Source organism: Ailuropoda melanoleuca, chromosome 14 (genome assembly GCF_002007445.2).
Source record: "Ailuropoda melanoleuca isolate Jingjing chromosome 14, ASM200744v2, whole genome shotgun sequence".
Taxonomy (NCBI): domain Eukaryota; kingdom Metazoa; phylum Chordata; class Mammalia; order Carnivora; family Ursidae; genus Ailuropoda; species Ailuropoda melanoleuca.
The window spans coordinates 39,664,346-39,685,413 of record NC_048231.1 but is presented as its reverse complement, the minus strand read 5'-3'; the positions used below and the strand labels follow the sequence as shown (position 1 = coordinate 39,685,413).

Below are 21,068 nucleotides of genomic sequence, written 5' to 3'. Positions count from 1 at the left end.
CGTGGGATGTGAGACACTGACCCTCACTTCCCCAATATCCAGGGTAAAATTCCAGGCTGTTGAAAAACGCTGAGGTGAGCAGCCTCCTCAGATGAGAGCACCCAGGCCCGAGGGACCAGCCGGGGGACTACGGGGCACAGGAGCCCCAGATGCTCCTGAAAGAGCAACCCAAGGGGCTCCACATCAGGACCAGATGCCAAAACATTTAAGAATCTTTGGAATTTTTCCATCTGGATATATTCTGATGAAATTAAGTTAATGTAAAATCTACCTGCCGAAGAAAGCATGACCAAGGGCAGTGTGAGACACATGAGCTCTGGGGGAGGCTGTACAGGCCCTGCTCACCGGCCCCTGAAATGTGGGAGCCACCTCTGGGCCCACCTGCTCCCCAGCACCAACCCTGCACAGCGTATGTGGCCACAGGGGCCTGGGGGTGTCTGTAATGTCATTTACTGAGATAATTTTACAGTAATTTCTATTTTACAGATTTAAAAAGAGCTTTTTTTAGAACCTAAGAAGTTATTACCTTTGCTTGCACTGTAAAGTAATTCCATTTTCTCAATTCTTAACCATATTTTGCTCTGAATTTAACCACTCTCTAGTATTTATTTGCTTGCTTCTGAAATTTCTGATGCCCCCAAATAGCGTGTGATTCTCTGTGGTCTTTCTACCATATGCATCACTATCGTGATCCATGAGAACCTTTCGCTTCAGCTACTGGGGAAGTATGGAATCTCTGGCATACTAGTCCTGAAGATGTCACCCCCTCCACAGGCCTGGCCATGCCCCTTACCTCACTCCTCAAAAGGGTCTGGACACTGCACTTATGGGGGCAGGACACCACCACACAGGGACACTCAGTGTCTTCATGTTTCTGGAGGAAAAAAAGAAAGCGTTGTCAACTTTGAGATATACAACCCATCTCCCTTTAGACCCCATCGGTATCTCCAATGTCACCACGAAGACCCAAAGGACACTCTGCTCACAGGCCCGGTTTCCTAGAGTTCTGGCACAGTCGGAAGAGTCCTCCTGCTCAAAGTTTGAAAGCCAAGAAGTAAGGTGTCTCAGGAGATCTACCCAGATCTGACAGGTGAGGACCATCTGCGGGAGCAGTCACCTGGCGGTGGTGTCCCCACAGCAGCCTCCACCGGGAAGCACCCATCTGTGCCGGCACTGCCCTGACACGTGAGCACAGGCAGACGTGGCCCTTCCTGCCATCGCACTGCACCTAGGATCCAGACTTTATTCGCTGGAGAAAAGCGTGGTTTTCCTTTGGCCTCTCAGGTTGGGGTCTGGAAATGATGCTTTCCCGATACCCGCAAATAGCATGAGTCACTGGGTATTTAAATTACTGCCCTGGAACTTTACTAGATTACTATAATGCATGGAAAATATCGACAAATTTTTATTTAGCCCTTCTTTGGATGGCATAAATTTCAACTCTGCAGAGCCTGGATGACTGTTCAACCCATGCCATGGGCACCTGCTGGGCATCTGTTCAGTAGCAAATTTACGGCAAGAGCTGCCCACCAGGACATCAAATCCAAGAGCCCTGGAGAGCACCACCAGACACGTGACAAAGGGCCACGCGAGAGAGACTGATGCAGGCAGAATGAAGAGCTGTAACTACAGGCCACACGACACAACCTGTGGGACAGGTTCCTGGAGGCCACATCACCAAGCAAGAGGGAAACTTGGTGCTGTTTTCCTCGTGACCCTGGGATACTTCAGATTCTCATCTGGTTTTTCAGATTAGGGCCTCCACAGTTATGCTGCTGTGATGTTGAATGACGGGGGTGGGGGAGCGTGGGGGGCATAGCTGAGAACCTCAGTCTGACTAGGCAGGCCCGGGTGGGCCAAGAGCAACGACGGCCCAGGTGATGCCCCAGGTACTGCACTCAGCTTTCTTCAAAATGTTCTCAAGTCCCGTGTTTCTATGAGCACGCTGGGGTATGGTCTGTAGCGCAGAGACGGCTCTGCTCCTGGGCTTGGGCCTCAGAGGCCCCCAGAGCCCCCAGAGGACAAGTCCACAACTGCTCAGAGCTCAGTAGAAAGCACCTGACTGGACTGAGGCTGACCAGCAGGCCTCCCACAAGAGGCACCACATGGCGGGGGCACTGGCTTTCTATTCTGCCTGGCTGTGCTCAGAATCCCTGAGAGTTCCCAGGGTGCCACCAAGTCAAGGCTTTGTCTTGCAGTGGGAAACCCTGGACAAATGGCTCCACCCCCCTGCCTCATCTATAAGTAGGAGGAGTGGCCGGACATCATAGGGGAGCTGTGAGGACCCCATCAGTCATGGGCCTGGAGAGGTAAGATGGCCTCCTCCCTGAACCGAACCTGGAACCCACCTCCATTTTCCCAGGCCAGGCATGTGCCGGGTGCCACGGCCGGCCCAATGAGAACAGCTCGCACACAGGTAAGCACCACTGTGGCAAGTGGAGGCTGAGAGGCAACACAGGGCGGGGGGGGGGGGGCGGGGGNGGAAGGGAGCTCCGAGGAGGACATGGCAGTGGGTGGGGGCAGTGTTCCAGGACAGTGGGGCAGGCGAGGGTGGGACGAGAGACTGGGGCTGCACACATCAGTATCCTCAAACGTGTGTCTCTCCAGATGTGTGCAAGCATACCAGAACAAGAAATTTCTAGAAGTAGGCTTTGTTGGGTATCACAGGATACAGGTAATGTAAATGGATTTTGACAGATATTGCCAAACTGCTCTCCAATACACAAATGCACTCCCATCATCACAGGAACACATGCTCCTACATCCTTGTCAATTCCATCAGATTTTTCAATCTTTGATAATGTGACAGGTGGAAAAGTCAGTGAGTGTGATTTGCAATTATTTAATAATGCGTGGGTAAGTATATTTTGATATTTATTAATCATTTATAGTTCCTGTGAATTGCCTTTTCACAGCTTTTGCCCACAGCAGTGGGCTGAATAGTGACCCCCAAAATTCATGTGTCTCTAGAACCTCAGAATATGACCTTATTTGGAAATCAGGTCTTTGCAGATGTCATCAGTGAAGATGAGGTCACAGTGTATTAGCATTAGGGTGGGCCCTGAATCCAACCATGGGTGCCCCTATGAGAGGGGAGGACATGCCCCAGAAGAAGGCGTCTGAGCAGGGAGGCAGATGGCTGGCTGCCAGCCAAGGAATGCCAAGGACCACAGCCTCCAGAAGCTAGAAGGGGCAGGGAAGGGGTCTTTCCTGGAGCCTTCAGAGGGAGCATGGCCCTGGCAAGACCCTGGGTTTGGATTTCTAGCCTCCAGAACTGTGCGAGAATACACTTCTGTTGTTCTAAGTCACCAATTTTGTGGTACTTTGTTACAGAAGCCCCAGGAAAATAACCTACTGATACATAAGAATTCTCTCCATACCAGTAAGTTAGTTCTGTCTACCAAATTAAATGTAACTCTGATAGGCACAGAATAGATGTAAGCCATGTCACGGAGCGTAAGTAAACACTGGACACCCATCAAGGACAAGAACATAACTGACAACTTCCCGTTTACTTGTGTGTCCTTCTCCCATCTCCCTCCATATCCCCCGGGGAGGAACCCCTAATCAGAAAATCTGAATTTTGTGTTTCTACTTCCTTTGCTTAAAAAAGTTACTTTACACATAAATGTGGGCCAGACAAAATACTGTTTTGATTGCTTTTGAATTTTTTTTTTTTAAAGATTTTATTTATTTGACAGAGATAGAGACAGCCAGCGAGAGAGGGAACACAAGCAGGGGGAGTGGGAGAGGAAGAAGCAGGCTCATAGCGGAGGAGCCTGATGTGGGGCGATCCCATAACGCCGGGATCACGCCCTGAGCCGAAGGCAGACGCTTAACCGCTGTGCCACCCAGGCGCCCCTGATTGCTTTTGAATTTTATTAAAATGGCCTCTACCCTATGAGTCTTCTGAGCCCCGGCTGAGTGTCGTGCTTCTCAGGCTAACGCTCATGTTGTGTGTAGCTGGGGTCCTCAATCTGCACTGCTGGACAGTAACGCTGTCCTGGAATTTCCCTGCCACGTCACATGCAGTCTGCTGGGTCCGCCACAACCAACGTGTCCCACCTCACCTGATGGGACGCGTGGGCTTGCTCCCAGAGTTCTGCGGCTCGGTTACGCTGGGCCCTGTCTCCCGGTATGGATGTGTGCCAGTTTCTCTCACACAGTTAATTAGCCGAGTACAGGAATGTTCGACCTAATAAAACGTCGCCAAACTGCCCTCCACAGGGGCTGCACCTACACTGTATGTTCCCATTACAAGACACACATTTCCCCAGAAAGGAGATCTCTAGAATTCTGACTTTCCACAAATTAACAGAACTGTTTGATGAAACCAAATTCGACAGTTTCTAGACTAGATGTGATAGAGGGGATTCTCTCCTGGCACTTTAAATTATGCTGATCTACAGATTAAGAAAAAACAACTTGGAAACAGCTGAAGTAACATCAATTGCATGGTTTAAACGTAGGAAAGAAACTCTCATACAAGCTGCAATGGGCCAGGGCCTTGCTGCTTTATCAATCTGGATCTCAGTAACGCTCGGTGCACTTGATACCCTTCATAAAACACAGGAAATGTGGGGATGTCAGGGTGACCTGGGCTGTAGATGTGCCTCTGAGATGCCTGCTCTTTCTAAAACAAAGCCCACGACAGGACAGGATGAGACTAAGCGTGCTCATAGCTGACAGGAGGAGACCCAGGAGCCCAATCCCAGGCGGGACAGGACAGGATCTCTCCTGGCATGTAGCTGTCCTGCTGCTGTCAGGGAGGGGGTCACCACGGTGACCCGGGCCAGGTGAGGCCCGACGTTGTTACTTTATTTTTTTTTATTTTTAATTTTTTTAAAGATTTTATTTATTTATGTGACAGAGAGACAGCCAGCGAGAGAGGGAACACAGCAGGGAAGAGGGAGAGAAAGAAGCAGGCTCCCAGACGAGGAGCCCGATGTGGGACTCGATCCCAGAACGCCAGGGTCACGTCACACCCTGAGCCGAAGGCAGACGCTTAACGACTGCGCTACCCAGGCGCCCCTCGACATTGTTACTTTAAAACCAGTCTCTTTACAGCCTAGTCTGGAGTTCAGAGTCAGTTACTTATATAATGTGTCTAACTACAAAGAATCTACAATTCTTTCTCGAATGAAATTAATTCCTGGATTCTATTCTGCAAATAAAGGTAACTGGTTTTTGCAAGAAGCAAAGTATAACTTTGATAGCAACATACCAACATTGCAAAGGCCGCAGTATTACTCATTAAGTATATGTCTCATTCATCTGAATTGAGTTACTGAGGGAATTATTCAATTAGGCCAAACACTATTTCTACTTTCCACAGTTCTTAAAAGTCCTTAATAACTGGAAATGTCTACAGAAATCATACAGGAAAAAGACTTCACAAGAGAAGAAAATCGCAGGCACAGGAAAGTTGTACAAAGGTAAACATACAGATTATGAAGTTAGAGTACATTTCATTTCATACAGAAAAACAAAAACTTTCCCTAAATTTTGGTCAATAAATGCTCTAGCATATCCACCAGGAACCACCTGGGCCCCCACACCCTGGCTGCATGTCTCTGGTCCTCTCCTGTCTTGGTCCCATCAGTCATGGTCCTGCCAAGTCCAGAGGTCATTCCCAGCAGCCCCCCAGCCTCCTAGCAACGTCTGCCCCTTCCTGCCCATAGACATGCATTCTCCAGCTCCCTCTGCGTCTGAGGCAGCACTCTGCTGACCCTTCCGTATTGGCCACTCCTTTGCTAGATGACCTCACCCCTTAGCAGTCTGTAAGCATTCATGTGCCACAGGCCTCTGTCCCCAAGGCTACAGGGACCACCTAATTAAGATGCACCACCAGTCGCCCAGACCACTGCCCTATACTCCCCTCAAGCCTGCTGTGCTCCACTGAGCCCCACCTCAACAGAACACTCGGGTCCATCCAGATGCTCTAGCTGTAGCCACGCAGCATCAACCTCAACACATACCCGTATTCAAGCCGTGGGCTAGTCCCACTGCTTCCACCGTCCAAATGTCCCAGCGCAGCCGCTCCTCCTTCCCCTCCTGCAGGCCAACACTGCCTTTCCTCCATATCTCCCTCTTACCCCACGTCCACCTGTCACACCTGCCAGAGTGCTGCAACTGACAGGGAACTCTGACATCACCCCCTTGCTCAAGGCTGCCCAGTGCCTGCCCCCATCCTCTCCCCTGCTACCCATCACCTCTGCACCAGGCATGGGAGCCATGCTGGTCTCTAACAACTCCTGAAATCCACCTGCCAAGTCAGCTCCATCTCAGCATCTCAGCTGTTCCCTCTGCTCGGGGCACTCTTCCCACACTGGTTCCCGACTGCCTTGCAGAAGCCAGCCCTGATCACCCCTTTTCCCCATGATGCCAGTGCATGTTTCTTCATAGTACAAATCACGGCCACACATTATGTTTGCCTATTAATTACCTCTTCCCACTAGAAGGTGAGCGTCACCACGAACCCCCAGCTCCCAGAACAGTGCCCAGCACACAGCAGGTACTCAGGGAATATTTGTACAAGAAATGGACAAACATTTGAGGCTGACTGTACTGCTGATTGTTTTCCAAGTCTGTCCTTCACCTCAACATCTCTAATGTACAGATAACAGATCTGATTTCCAACACACACGACATAGAACTGTGCCAAAATAATCAAGGTATGAAAAATGTGAAATTCTCATCTCTCTCCAAGACAGACAGCTGCCCTTCAATGCTGCAAGATGAATTCCCTGTAAAGCGATGATTATGTCCTAGAGCTGTTTAAAAGACTAAGCCATCCAATAAGATTTTGAGGACATTCCCTGGGACAAGAGAAAAATTCTACCTTTTTTTGATAATTAGTCTTCATATTTTTTTTTTTTGGCATCCCAAATGACAGTCAATCAAGGCAATGGGAAAATGTTAATTATACAAATCAAAATGGGCAAAACAAATAAAGCTTAACTCTGAATTAAAGCCAGGTGAAAACTGCCATTTCCTCCTCTCTTTCCTCTTTATTCCTGTTCGAATAGTGCTTTGAAATGCTCTTCTGTGATAAATCACATTTGGACGGAGCTGCAGGTAGGTGGGGGGGGGCAGCGCACCTGCAGCGTGATCATCGGGACCTGACTTTTGCAGTGGCTGCACGTGGCCTCCCGGTACTTGCAGGCCTTTTCCACGTGGTCACGCAGGTCTCTTCGCAACACTTTTTCTTTGCAGTCAGCGCGGACGCATGAAAGCTCTTCAAACTGGCAATCGTTCTTTAAATGCACCTGTGAAACAAACACTTCAAGGTTCTTAATTGGCAAAGAAATTCAATCTGAAATACCAGCTTCTAGCCTCTATGCAGCTAACTCCTCCAGAAAGGTTTCCGCCTGACACTAGATCAGTTTTTCAGAGAAGGGTGACAAATGTATGGGGAGACAATGAATTTTGTATTCTATTTAGTGATTACTCAAACTGCACTGCTTATGAAGGAGTAAAGCCAACTCTCCTTCCTGGGTAAATGAATGTTATCTGCTAAGGACTTTGTTTCACTCCAGTTCGAGTATCCCTCCAAGATAAAATAAGATGCTAAAAAAAAAAAAGTAAGTTATGTGCAATTTCATGGTTTAAAAAAATTTCATGGGGGAGGTTTTAACAGGCCTTCCAAAATTAAAAACCAGTTCAGATTTCTTTCCATTATAAATAGGGTGGGGATGTTTAAAAACCAGTTGACAATTCTGCCAATGATGTCATAAAAATAACATTTCGTACCTAAGTGGCTTGGGTTACTTTCATATTTGGTTGTATTTTGAAAATCAACATAACCATGGTCTTAGGGTACCACGTCATACTTACTGATCAGGGAGTTATATTTCTTTCTTTTTTTTTTTAATTACGATTTATTTATTTGAGAGAGAGAGAGAGAGAGAGAAAGAGCAAGTGTGTGCGAGCAGGGGGAGGGGCAGAGGGAGAGAATGTCAAGCAGACTCCATGCTGAGCACGGAGCCCGACTTGGGGCTCCATCTCTCCACCCTGAGACCATGAGCTGAGCTGAACTCAAGAGTCCGATGCAACATTGACTGAGACACCCAGGTGCCTCAAGGAGTTCCATTTCTTAATGTAAGCACGGAGCATGGCCCCCTAGGACTTACCAGCAGGTGCCCCAGTGTCAACTGCTCTGTGCAGCCCCCACCTTCATTTCTGCAGTAGATCTGAAGAGCAAGGATCTCTCTCTTGCAGCAATTATCCTTAAACACCTGAAATGGGAAGACAGTTATTTCAGAGGATTAATATTTCTTAATCTCCACATGCTGCTATTTCACACAAGGCAAAACCACTTAAAAAAAAATCACGAGAGTAGCTCTTAAGTGGACCTCAGAAAGCATTAAGGGCCATCTTAATTTCTAATTTCTAAAGTAGGATGAAGGAGATGTCCCCACTAAGATTCACGATTTAAATACTACAACCTTCACTACCATCTTTTATTAGATAAGCCAAATGAAAACAAGTTATACCAAATAGCTAAAGATCACTTTGGAGCACCCAAATACTCTGAATTAACTCTGACATAATCTCAAGGTGGCGATGCACCAGGACTAGGTTCATATTTGGACTCTAGAGACTTCCAGGAGCCAGCTCTGTGAGGGTGGCCAGGGCAGCAATACGCTTACCAAGGCATAAGGGCAGAACCCACTATAACTCAATGTCTCTTTAGGTCGATTGCTAAAGAAATAGCAAAACTACTGTAAAAGATCCTATCTTGCAGATGGGTTGTAAAACATTTGCTTTAGCTCTTTCTCCTAAGGTTATGTCCCTCATAACTCATTTTTCACCAGAAAGGAGGCAGTATTAGCCTGCTACTAAAAAAACCCTGTTTTAAATAAATACTGCAATGACTGAAGTTAATCCAATAATGAAAATCTTTCCCTTTGGGGCGCCTGGGTGGCTCAGTCGGTGAAGCAGCTGCCTTCGGCTCAGGGCGTGATCCCGGGGTCCTGGGATCGAGCCCTGCGTTGGGCTCCCTGCTCTGCAGAGAGCCTGCTTCTCCCTCTGTCCCTTCCCCCCTCAAATAAATAAAATCTTTAAAAAAATTTTTTTAATTAGAAAAAAAAAAGTTTCCCTTTGAAAATGAAAACCTTTCTTTTTTAATTGTATTTTTCCCTTTGAAAACAAGCAGGTTCACTCCTAGCAACACAGTCTAGACCGTCTCCATCTTCAGGTGTTTCTAAGAAACTCCTAAATGTTAACACTTTATAACAGTGAAAAAAACAGACATGATCTTAATATGCCTTTGTCAACTCCACAGGCAAAGAAATAGAATCAACAGCTGTTAAGAGTTAAAAATAAAGTAATTTGGAGTCAAATCTAATCCTTCATAAACATGACCTTTTTAAGAACACATTAAAGTCACCAAACAGGTATTTTTAGCCAGTAGGAAATAAGCTTCCTTTTTGTGGCATTAAGTAGTTTCTTAAGTCACTTGAGTCTAACTTTATGGATACAAAACAAAGATTGGCAATGTCAAAACAGTGACAGTACAGAATTTTAGAGCTGAGATGATTCACTGCAACTGTCCCATTTACAGAAGAGGAGCCTGAGGCCCCACAGTGACCTGCACAAGGCAGATCTCGGTCTCCAAGCCCCATTTTCCCAAGAGGATCCAAGGCATTAGTCAGTGTCATTCACAATGCTCCAACAAAACCAGTGATTCTTCTTTAGTTACTAATGCCACTGAAACACAGGGATAACAATTCTGAACAATGAGACAGACGAGGTCCGTTGCGCGAACCTCTACCTTGATCACATGGGTCAGACACACGTTAACACGTTGGTGGCCATGCTAAGGTAAGGTAGCTGGGGGACTTGTTTTCTTAAAAACACCCCCCCCCCTTTTGACTGAGTCCAGTCCGCAGCAGCAGGTTAACACTGAGGAAGACACAGTACGTGGCCGTGGTGCCAGCTCCGTCTCTAAGCTGCTCAGAGGAGTTACACAAGGCGCCCTCGTTCTGGCAGTGGAGGGGCCTACCGCCTGGATCCGCAAATCCTTGCACTCACCTGGGCTGCCCTGACCACAAACCCGATCCGTAAAGTGCTCTGGACACAAAACCCCCAGAGCAAGAATTTTATTGTACAATTTAATGACCTACATTTAAAAAATTGTTAGGTTCATCAATCAAAATATTGGTACCACACATTTTTATTGATATTTTAAGTACTTTAAGAATGAATCATTTCAAACTAAAAGCGTGCCTAGCAGGGCTTGGCAATGCATAGATGACCAGAGGCGCCATTGGGGGAGGATCCGGGCCCCAGGAGGGAAGCTGGTGGGCGGCCCCTGAGGCCCTCTGAGCATCTGCACTGACAGAGAGCTTTCACTGGCACACATAATCACGTGGCGGGGGGGAGGGTGGAAATCCCACATCCGCCTGATGACTGGGAGATGGTGCACAGGGGACAGGCAGAGAGCAAATCCTGCTGAACTCTTGAGACCAGCCCATTCCCAGGTGTCTGGGGGAAAGGCCTGAGAGGATGGCGTGCATCTCCACACTTCACCCCTACACACCTCCCGGGGTCTCAGGAGGTGGTGCCACTACTGTCACAGGCAAGGACACAGGTTCAGAGGGTGAAGCACCTGGCCAAGGTCACCCGGTTGAGCAGCTGTCCTGCCTCGACTCTGCAGCACCCGCGGTCAAGCCCCGAGACACATTCAGAGTGTGCCCAGAGCACTGGGAGCAAACCACGGGCCAAGTATGACCGAAGCACTTGACAAGGTGATTTATTAAAATCCCAAGAATACCTTATCTTTAATGATGCCTTCTTGACACGCAGTACATTTTGGGCTTGAGGAGCTGAGGGGAAAACACACCATAAAGACATTAGATAGAGCGGAAGTCCTGTTCTCACTTGAACCATTATGGTCAACCCGCTGTGTGAAGTTCACGGCCGCAACCAGAGCCCCAGGATGCCACGGAGAGCTGGGTTCAAATAGGAAGCCACAGGAGAAAAGGGCTCAATGTTTTTATGGTAATTTTTCATAAGGAAGTTTTTAAGCAGCACAGCTTAGATCAGTCCCACTTGGAAAGCCCCTTTCAATTAAAAGTGAAATTTTATTTCAGAAACCAAAACGAGCTCTCGGTGGAGCAGCTCTGTGGTGTGAGCGTCCACAGTGTATTAGGAGGGCCTACAAGCAGTCTTGCTTTATAAGAACAGCCAGTACTTTCTCCATAAGTTATTTTCCTTCATGATATACTGAAAAGCCAATGCAATTCCACAGTTAACATGAGAATTTAACACTGACCCTGCCTAAGGAAACCACTCGTCCACCACATCATTCTCATCCCTAAACACGGGACAAGAGCCCCTGCTCCCAAGCTGCCCTTTCCTGGACTTGATTCTAACCCCATCTTGTGCCTGGAAACCACCTCCCAGAGGTTAAAAATAAAACTAAGTTTGAGCCCTCTCTGCTTCCACGGCCCCTGCCCTAGACAGCCAAGGACTCCAGGAGTCCAGGACAGGGAGTGTCAGCGGAGGCTTCGGGGAAGAGGACACAGGGTTGGACACCGGAGCCCTGGGCAGAGTGGGGAGGCTCCACAAGCCTGGGAAGCCGGGCAGGAGAACTGAGGTTGATGGGAGACAAAATTAATGTGTTTTTAAATAAAAGCTTTCATTTAGACTACGCTAATATGAAGCTTGTGCTAAACTGCTTCAATCATATGAATCTTTTTACATTCTTAGACCCTAGGGCTGAGCAGCATCTGGGTGGGATCCCCTGACACCTGGAAAAACATGGAGCAGGAGGAGAGCCAGGGGCAGAAAAAGGAGGGAAACCAGGAGAGGAATAGCCCTCTGGATCCCCAGCTCTAGGGATCACCTCCCACCCCCACCCCACGGCCAGCAGCCCTCTCCCGGCCCAGAGCTATAGTCCAGGTTTGCGTGGTAAGAAAAATCAGGTACTCTGAGTCTGCTCTGCCATCACTAAGCTTGACTCAAGAGTCATTTTAGTTACAAGCAGGGAAGCTGAGCTCACTGTTTGGGACAAGTGGATAAGACCACAGCTGGAAGCACCTAGGGGGAGGAAGACAGGGAGGGAGGGTGCCTGCAGCGTGGTTATCAAGGGCCGTGTCCTCAGTGGTGAATCAGGGGGAGAAGCGGGCAGCCTTCCCAGGCTCCTGTGCCCTGACATTGGGGACCAAGTCTGAGAGCATCCTGCTGTAATCCCCAGTGCCCAGCACCATGCCCAGAAAATACCTGGGGGATGAACCAAGATGCTTTCTTGGACAATATTGTTTGTGCTGTGAAACTCCAGCCTGCCTCCCGGACTCCCTCTGTGACTCTAAACTGACACCGATACTTAGCTGACAAGGGCTTCCAAGGGCTCAGTGTGTGCTTTCCTTCTGCTGGGGAAGCATGCACAGACTACATTCCTACCCAGGCTGGGACCTGTCCAGTCCTCCCTGCTGACCCTGTCCTCAGCCTCTGCCCCCCAAGAGCACCCGCACTTTCAGGGCTCCTTTGTCACTTGCTGATGGGTGTGTCTCCTCCACGGAACCGGGAGCCACTAGAGCAACACAGACAGGGGACACCGTGGCACCAGGGCCAGACTGGCGAGCCCCATTGGGAAGTGCCAGGCGCAGGAGTGACTTTCGGGAGGTGCTTGGTAGGGAGGAGACAGAAATCTGTGGGACAGGGCTGGGCAGCCCAGGTTGCGAGTCACAGAAGCCCTGGAAAATTCAGGCATGAGGTTCTCCTGAGTTTCCCTAAATGATTCACAGGCTAGGCTCTGAGAATTTTATTTGAGTTTCTTCAAAGCTTTTAACCTTTAGACCGTGAAGGGAAGCCGCAGGCGGGAGAGAGACTGGAGAAGTCGCAGGGCAGCAGGGGCCCTACCTCAGCAAGGCAGCCATGCAGGTCTCGCAGAACCGGTGTCCGCACTCTGTCTGCTTCGGGTTACACAGCACCAGGCGGCACTTCTCACACTTGTACTTGTCTTCCACGGTCTTCACAAACCTTTCTTTGTAACCTCCTTGTTCGGGGACGAAGACGGACGTCCCGGCACCCCGGTCAGGGTGCAGCTTTAGCGGTGGGTTTGTCTGCAGGGTGCCAGGGGGGTCCATCTTTTTACTTGGCTCCATTTTAGGAAAGAGAAATTCTGTCGGGGGAAAATAACAGTATGAGTAACATGCTACTCCGTCATCCTGTGCAAGGAGAAGAAACACAGCTTTGGGGATGGACAAGTGCCTGGGAGCTGTGGGGTTTTTTTTAGTTTAAGTAACATGCAAGAACCCTCCTGACTTTAATACGCAATGGGAACCAGACATGAGCAAACATGCTTCTTTCCTTTCGACATCAGCCAAACATACTGTTAACGTTACAGTGCAAAAAACTTCTAAAAGGCGCTGGTTGTGTCATTAAGGTTCTTTGAAATACAGGTAATACTTGGCTGTAACTTAAAAATTCTATGCATCATTCTGATATTGTGGCCAAAGCAACAGTTGTTCCCAGCCAATTTTATTTCTTGGTTCTTCGCACTGCCAATGGCAGTCCCACGATGGGACTCAGGGGTGGCCTGCCATGTGCTGTGGGCATCGCTGCGGGGCCTGTGTCTGGAGCAGCGTCGCTCACTCCAACAACAGCAGGCACTGTTGAGTGGTGTCTGCAGACTCCTCGTGCAGCTTCTGTCCCCGCAGAGACCCCACGAACACCCACAGTGCTCCAATCCGGGTGCACCATGACCGGCACCTACTTTCTGCCCACGCGGCCGACTGTGCACCACAGAGCTTCGAGGTGCACCCACTGTCATTCTACAGGCACTCTCAGGCCAGGGATGGAGCTGGCAGAGGGGACGCTGGGACTGAATGGGTCTCCTGTGCCCATATGGGCAGGCTCTCCTACCGCACATGGTGACAAGTGCACAGATGGCTGGTTCCCACCCGCAAGTTCCCACCAACAGGCAAAACGAGCAGCCCCCAGACACGAGCCGCAGAGGTTCCAGCCTGCGCAGGCCTCCAGCTGCGGTGCGCCGCAGCACAGCAGGCCAACCTGCAGAGGAATTTCTTCCGAAGCTCACCAGGTCTCTCAAAACTACACTGTGTTCTTGCTCAATCCATTTATCTCTGCTAATTACAAAAATTAGGGCCAAATTCCTTCTACTCACAAGTCCCCGGGCATCTGTACCTCACCCCCTTCCCTTCTCTCCTCAGTGCAAGGCTGCCGTGAGGCGGTGCAGGGGCCTGGTAGCTCGCCTCGGGTTTGCTGGAACAGGAGGCAGAGCCTACCCAGGCACGCGATGCTGGGTGCAGAGCACACTCTCTAGAGCCTTGTTCCTCGCACTGCCTTGTTCTGCCTCCTTATGAAGCTGAAAGAATGAATGTTTCACGACTAGGGCCGTCCAGAACGCCAGCAGCCTAACATCTGACAAATAAATGAACTGGTGTTCTAGCCACACTCAGGGTAGTTTTAATAAAAAAGAACATCACTGTGGCAAAGAGTGGGAACCTCCTGTGAAATCCATTTATGAAAACAAAAAAAGCTTTCAAAATGACCTCAAAAGGCCAGCAGCCCTTTGCTCACCAATTTGTTGACCAGAATCCCGTTCATTATGATGCTAAGCCTGGCCTGTCAGAGAAAACGGGTGACCAGGCGCTGATCTGCTGCCAACTGCGTGTCAGCTCTGGCAACCTGTGACCCTCTCCCACTTTCCACGTTAGGCTCTTGCTTCTGCAGATGCTCTGGGTTCACCCCTCTCCTGGAATGCACCTCCCCACCTTGTCAAGGAGGCTCATCCTGGCCAACCCCACTCACGTGACCCCCTTTGCCCTGTCTGTGCTTTTTCCGTGGCACTTTCCATGCTCTAACTCTGCATGCTTCTTGTTAATTGTCTCCCTCCTTAGGCGGAATGTAAGCTCCCTGGAAACACGGGTTCTGTGGACAGACAAACCCCAGGTACCTAGAATAGTGCCTGATGGGCAGAAGGTACCCAGTATGCATTTGCTGAGCTAACAGAGGGAAAGGTGAGGTCCAAGCCACTAATACCATGCTGTGTTTCTATGACAACCGACTCTTCCAGGAAAAGAAAACTCTTCAGCTTTTAGATCTGGTCTTGGAGCTTCCAGCCTTGAAAACTCCTTCTTAGATTATAACCTACTGAGGACTTTGGTTCAGTATCTTGGCCAACAATGTGTGTTCAATAAACAGTTTTTAATGAGAAATATTTGGTTCTTGGGGTGCCTGGGTGGCTCAGTCAGTTAAGCATCTGCCTTGGGCTCAGGTCATGATCCAGGAGTCCAAGGATAGAGCCCCACGGTCGGGTTCCCCACTCAGTGGGGAGTCTGCTTCTCCCTCTGCCTCTCTGCACCGCTCGTGCTCCCTCTCTCTCAAATAAATAAAATCTTCAAAAAAAGAAATATTTGATTCTAAAAAGGTAAATTCCTATTTCAAACCTGAGAGACAATTAACTTTGGATCAAACTAATGATAGATAAATGTTCATTTACCTACAACATGTCATACTCTGTATAAACAAGTAAAGAATATACTTTGGGAGATTCTGGTTTTTTTTTTTTTTTTTAAGATTTTTTAATTTCTTTATTCGACAGAGATAGAGACAGCCAGCGAGAGAGGGAAACACAAGCAGGGGGAGTGGGAGAGGAAGAAGCAGGCTCATAGAGGAAGAGCCTGATGTGGGGCTCGATCCCATAACGCCGGGATCACGCCCTGAGCCGAAGGCAGACGCTTAACCGCTGTGCCACCCAGGCGCCCCAAGAGATTCTGTTTTTGTACGTTACTTAAGTGAACAGATGGAAACGCATCCTAGGCATATCAAAGAAAACATCATAGCAGCCCTGTCCTAAGGGTGGAGGACAGCCCGTGGCCAGCAGGTCTGTCAGGACTTACCTGTAATACAGGGTGCTGATGTGGGCATCTCTGCAATGGGCCACTGGGGGCCTGTGACAATCCTACCCAGCATCCCTGCATCTCGTCCCACACATGGCCCAGTCCCGATCTAGGCTGCAGGCTGGAGAATGAGCCTTTGGGGAAGGAGGGAAAGATGCCCTACAGTGCTTGGGTTACAGGAACCAGAGAAACACCAGATCTCCTCTATCTTATATTCACAAGGGAGGAAAAAGAAGCATAAGAAAATGGTCTAGGGGCGCCTGGGTGGCACAGCGGTTGAGCGTCTGCCTTCGGCTCAGGGCGTGATCCCGGCGTTGTGGGATCGAGCCCCACATCAGGCTCTTCCACTATGAGCCTGCTTCTTCCTCTCCCTCTCCCCCTGCTTGTGTTCCCTCTCTCGCTGGCTGTCTCTATCTCTGTCAAATAAATAAATAAAATCTTTAAAAAAAAAAAAAAAAAAAAGAAAATGGTCTAAACATGAAATGTCCAGAAGAGGCCAATCTAGAGAGACAGAAAGCAGATTCATGGCTGCCAGGGCTGGGGGAGGGTGAGTGTGCACTAATGCATACGTGGTTTCCCGCTGAGGTGATGGAGGTGTTCGGCAACTGGATAATGGGGATGGGTGCATAGCTCTGTGAATACACTACAACCCACTGAACCAGGCACTTTAAAGAGGTGAATTTTATAGTACGAGAATTATATCTCAATTTAAAATCTAAACAAAAAATATTACAAGATAACTGTTCCAAATGGCTCCACTTGGGTTTGGTTAGTATGTGACTTTCACATACAGTGACATATACAGTGATATAGCGTAAGACGCTAACACTGAAATGTATCTGCCCAGTGCTGCGGTCAGGGGGAGCAGAAAGACTTTCATTTATATTATAACAGTACATTCCCTTGGAGAAGACAATAAACAACTAAAACATGGGGGGGTGTAAAGTGCAAAGAATAAGGACCAGATCCCCTGACTGCAAATACCCAGAGGCAGATGCTCTCTTCTGGAGTTCTGTGAGAGTGTAGCGACATCCAGAAATGGCCAATGCATGTAAAGAAAACATGTCTTTTTCTCCCTCCACACTAACTGTGTCGCACATGCATATTAATCAACTGCTTCCTTTTGANTCTACAGCGTAAGGCGCTAACACTGAAATGTATCTGCCCAGTGCTGCGGTCAGGGGGAGCAGAAAGACTTTCATTTATATTATAACNAGTGATATAGCGTAAGACGCTAACACTGAAATGTATCTGCCCAGTGCTGCGGTCAGGGGGAGCAGAAAGACTTTCATTTATATTATAACAGTACATTCCCTTGGAGAAGACAATAAACAACTAAAACATGGGGGGGTGTAAAGTGCAAAGAATAAGGACCAGATCCCCTGACTGCAAATACCCAGAGGCAGATGCTCTCTTCTGGAGTTCTGTGAGAGTGTAGCGACATCCAGAAATGGCCAATGCATGTAAAGAAAACATGTCTTTTTCTCCCTCCACACTAACTGTGTCGCACATGCATATTAATCAACTGCTTCCTTTTGAAACCAACATTGTATTCTGGCCATATTCCATATCAGCAAATACAGATCTACTTTATTATTTTGAAGGGCTGCATACAGCACTCCATTGGATGGTTTACCATAATTTATATAACCAGTTCCACTAATGGAGAGACTTAGGCTGTTTCTGATGTTTTGTTTTAAAAAAAAAAAAAGATTTATTTATTTATTTTTTTAAAAGATTTTATTTATTTGACAGAGATAGAGACAGCCAGCGAGAGAGGGAACACAAGCAGGGGGAGTGGGAGAGGAAGAAGCAGGCTCCTAGCGGAGGAGCCTGATGTGGGGCTCGATCCCATAATGCCGGGATCACGCCCTGAGCCGAAGGCAGACGCTTAACCGCTGTGCCACCCAGGCGCCCCAAAATTTATTTTTTTTTAGAGAGAGTGAGAGAAAGCGAACAGGAATGGCGGTGGGGCGGGGGCAGAGGGAGCGGGAGAATCCCGAGCAGACTCCCTGCTGAGCATAGAGCCTTAGGTAGGGCTAGATCTCATGACCCTGAGGTCATGACCTGAGCTGAAATCAAGAGTCAGATGCTCAACTGACTGAGCCACCCAGGAGCCCCTGATGTTTTGCTATTATGAACAATCTGCAGTGAAATTGCTGAACATCTATCTTTGCACATTTAGGCAACCATACAGCAACAGAACTGATGGGTCCAAGGTGATGTGCATTTGACGGTACTGTAATCACTGCCAAACACTTCTAAAAGGTTGTACATTACATATTTCCTCCAATATTTACTAAACTATTAAATAAATATTATTTTAGAGGACAACAGCCCATTTCACTCAAATACTGACACTCCCCACTTTATTTCAGCCTCAACGGTGTTTCCTGAAGAGTGTTGCCTGCTACACCTTGTACAAACATCAGGGCTCTCAGCCTGGGAATGCCGGGGGGCATGCCCACCACCCTTCTACATGGGTGGGAGCACCTTTCTCCAGGAAAGCAACTCTGCTAAGGTTTGCCAAATCAACCACATTTTATTTCAACAAATACAACTGGGCACCTACAACATATACAGCTCTGTGCCTCACACATCAGGCACACAGGGATGAAGGGGACTGTCCCCATCCTTAGAGAGCTTTGAGGGAGTCATGAGGAGGTGAGCACTCCAGGGTCAACAAACAGAAGATGTAAGAACAGGAGTTACAAAGAGCTGCAGATCTTCAGAAGAAAAAGAGATCACATTGGTTTTGGGGAGATCAGGGCTTCATGAGCTGGACTGGTGATATCGTTTCAATTCTAACAGAGGAGGGGCAACAGCAGACACAGCACTGTTAGGCAGTCATGGAGGGGAACCTGGTGTTAGGGGTTCTGGGGGAGGAACCAGCCAGGCAGGACATCTGGCACTGAGAGGCCTGGGTGGTAAGGCTGCCCCAGTGTCCTTCCCTGAGGTGGCTCCTTGGGCACAGCACTGATCCTCAGGGCCTCACTTCTCTTCACCTGAAAAGCAGACACCACTCCTAACTGTCCTAGCACCATCAGGCGTCACTGTAATAGTTCATGTTGAGTCCATCTGCAGACCCTGCAGCACTGAGTACAGAGAAGACACGTCCTCCCGCCAGCAGCGGTCAGGGGTTCTAACAAGCATTGGGCTGTTTCCTCATCTTACTCAGACAGCCCCAAGCCTTGTTTTAAAAGCCCCTTCTCAGCGATATGACAAGAAAAAGAAATAAAAGGCATCAAGATTGGAAAGGAAGAAGTAAAACTATTTTTATTTTCAGATGACATCATCCTGCATATACAACTCACAAAGGAATCAACTAAAAACGAGTTGAACTAATAAACTTATTCAGCAAAGTTGCAGAATAAGAAATCAATTGTATTTCTATACACTAGCAATGAGCAATGAGCAATCCAAAAATGAAATTAAGAAAACAATCCATTTGTAATAGCATCAAAAAGAATAAAATATCCAGGAATACATGTAACCAAAGGAGGGCAACATATGTATACTGAACATTACAAAACACTGTTGAAAGACATCAAAGATGTAAATAAACGGAAGCCATCCCACATTCATGGGCTAGAAGACTCGACACCTGTGAGATGGCGACACCACTCAAATGGATCCGATGCGTCTCAACCCCTATCACAATCCTTGTTGGTTCCTTTTGCAGAAATTAATAAGCGGAACCTAAAAGTCAGATGGAAATTCAGGGGACCCAGAATAGACAAAACAATCTCGAAAAGAACAGAGCTGGAAGACTCACACTTCCTTGTTCTGAAACTTACTACAAATTATTCAGGACACTGTGGTACTGGCCTTAGACATACAGATCGATGAAAGAGAACTGAGAGTCCAGAAATAAACCCTCATGTTTATGGTCAACTGATTTCTGACACGAGTGCCAAGGTCTTTTCAAAGGGGAAGAAACAGCACGCACTCAGTGCCAGCGACCTCACTACTGTTACTGAACAAAGAAGGCCCTCCTCCTGGGCGTTCTCTTTACAGCTCTTCAAGGGCTACACTGGCAGTTACCACCCAAGAGCTGCTTAGATATCCATGTCCTTCCCTCCCAGATGAGCAACTCAGCATAGCTCCAGCACACAGAGTATTGTTTCAGGGAGGACAGCTGGGTGGGTTTTAAGACCTCCCTGGCTGGTATACTTCCTTTCTTCAAAAAAATGTATTGGGTGATATCTGACACATTAAAAAGATGATTATGTGCAGGGGGCACCTGGCTGACTCAGTCAGTAGTGCATATGACTCTTAATCTCAGGGTTGTGAGTTCAAGCCCCAAGCTGGGTGTGGAGCCTACTTAAAAAAATAAAATAAAGATTATGTACAATACACAGGAAAGGCAAGAATACGACAAAAAGAAAAGAGCCCCAGAATCTACCACGTGCTTAACGGCCACCACCTACCCGTGTGCTCCTTCCTCAGCTGTCGCCCTGCTTTCTCCAGAAGTAAATGTCAGCCTGAAATTTGCATCTAAAATTCTCTTGCTATCATAAATACTTTTCTTCTTAAACAATATACTTCTTCCTTCTTTAATTTCATAGAATGCTATCACACCATATGTAGTCCTCTGCTGTCAGCACTGGAAGCTTTCAGTCGTGTTTGCTGTGTGCAGCTGCTACACGTCATTCATTCTCACTGCTGCATAATATTCCACAGGTGACCTAGCCATTTTCTGACCCATTGCCATCCTTGCTATTATGAAAAGTGTGCTCTGAACATTCTGGCACAACTGCTCTGGGGCCCTCGTATAAGTGTCTCTAGGGTCTGCGCTCTGGATCAGGGGATCAGGGTTTAGCAAACTGAAGTCTGTGGGTCAAATCTAGCCATTGGCCAATTTTTGTTAGGTTACAGTTACCTATTGCCTATTTCTTTGAGCCAAGAATGCATTTTTAGACTTTTAAAGGGTTGAACAAACAAATGAAACAAAGGCAACTATATGACAAGACGGTATGTGGTCCGCAAAGCCTAGAATATTTACCATCTTGCCTCTTACAGAAGCAGCCTGCCAATGCCTGCCAGGGACTCTGCATCTAGAGTCCAGAGGAACTGCCAATCTGCAGGTTGTATGCATACCCAATTTACAAGCTAGGGCCACACTGCTCTCCAAAGCAAAGCAGCATCAATGTTTCTGTTAATCCACATCCTCACCAACACTGAAAGTCTGACATC

General features: G+C 47.9%; 1 protein-coding gene across 7 annotated transcripts in view; it reads right to left on the bottom strand.

Annotated features, from left to right (window-relative positions):
* Positions 1-21,068, bottom strand: part of TRAF3 (TNF receptor associated factor 3) — a 109,858-nt gene that overhangs the window by 19,628 nt on the left and 69,162 nt on the right. For all 7 annotated transcript variants that reach the window (XM_034643192.1, XM_019799277.2, XM_034643193.1 and 4 more), the window contains exons 3-7: positions 12,868-13,129; positions 10,778-10,829; positions 8,133-8,237; positions 7,101-7,268; positions 794-874 (exon numbers count right to left, since the gene is read on the bottom strand). In XM_034643192.1, the coding sequence (XP_034499083.1) occupies positions 794-874; positions 7,101-7,268; positions 8,133-8,237; positions 10,778-10,829; positions 12,868-13,112 (651 nt within the window). In that variant the 5' untranslated portion in view covers positions 13,113-13,129. The remainder of the gene's footprint in view (positions 1-793; positions 875-7,100; positions 7,269-8,132; positions 8,238-10,777; positions 10,830-12,867; positions 13,130-21,068) is intronic.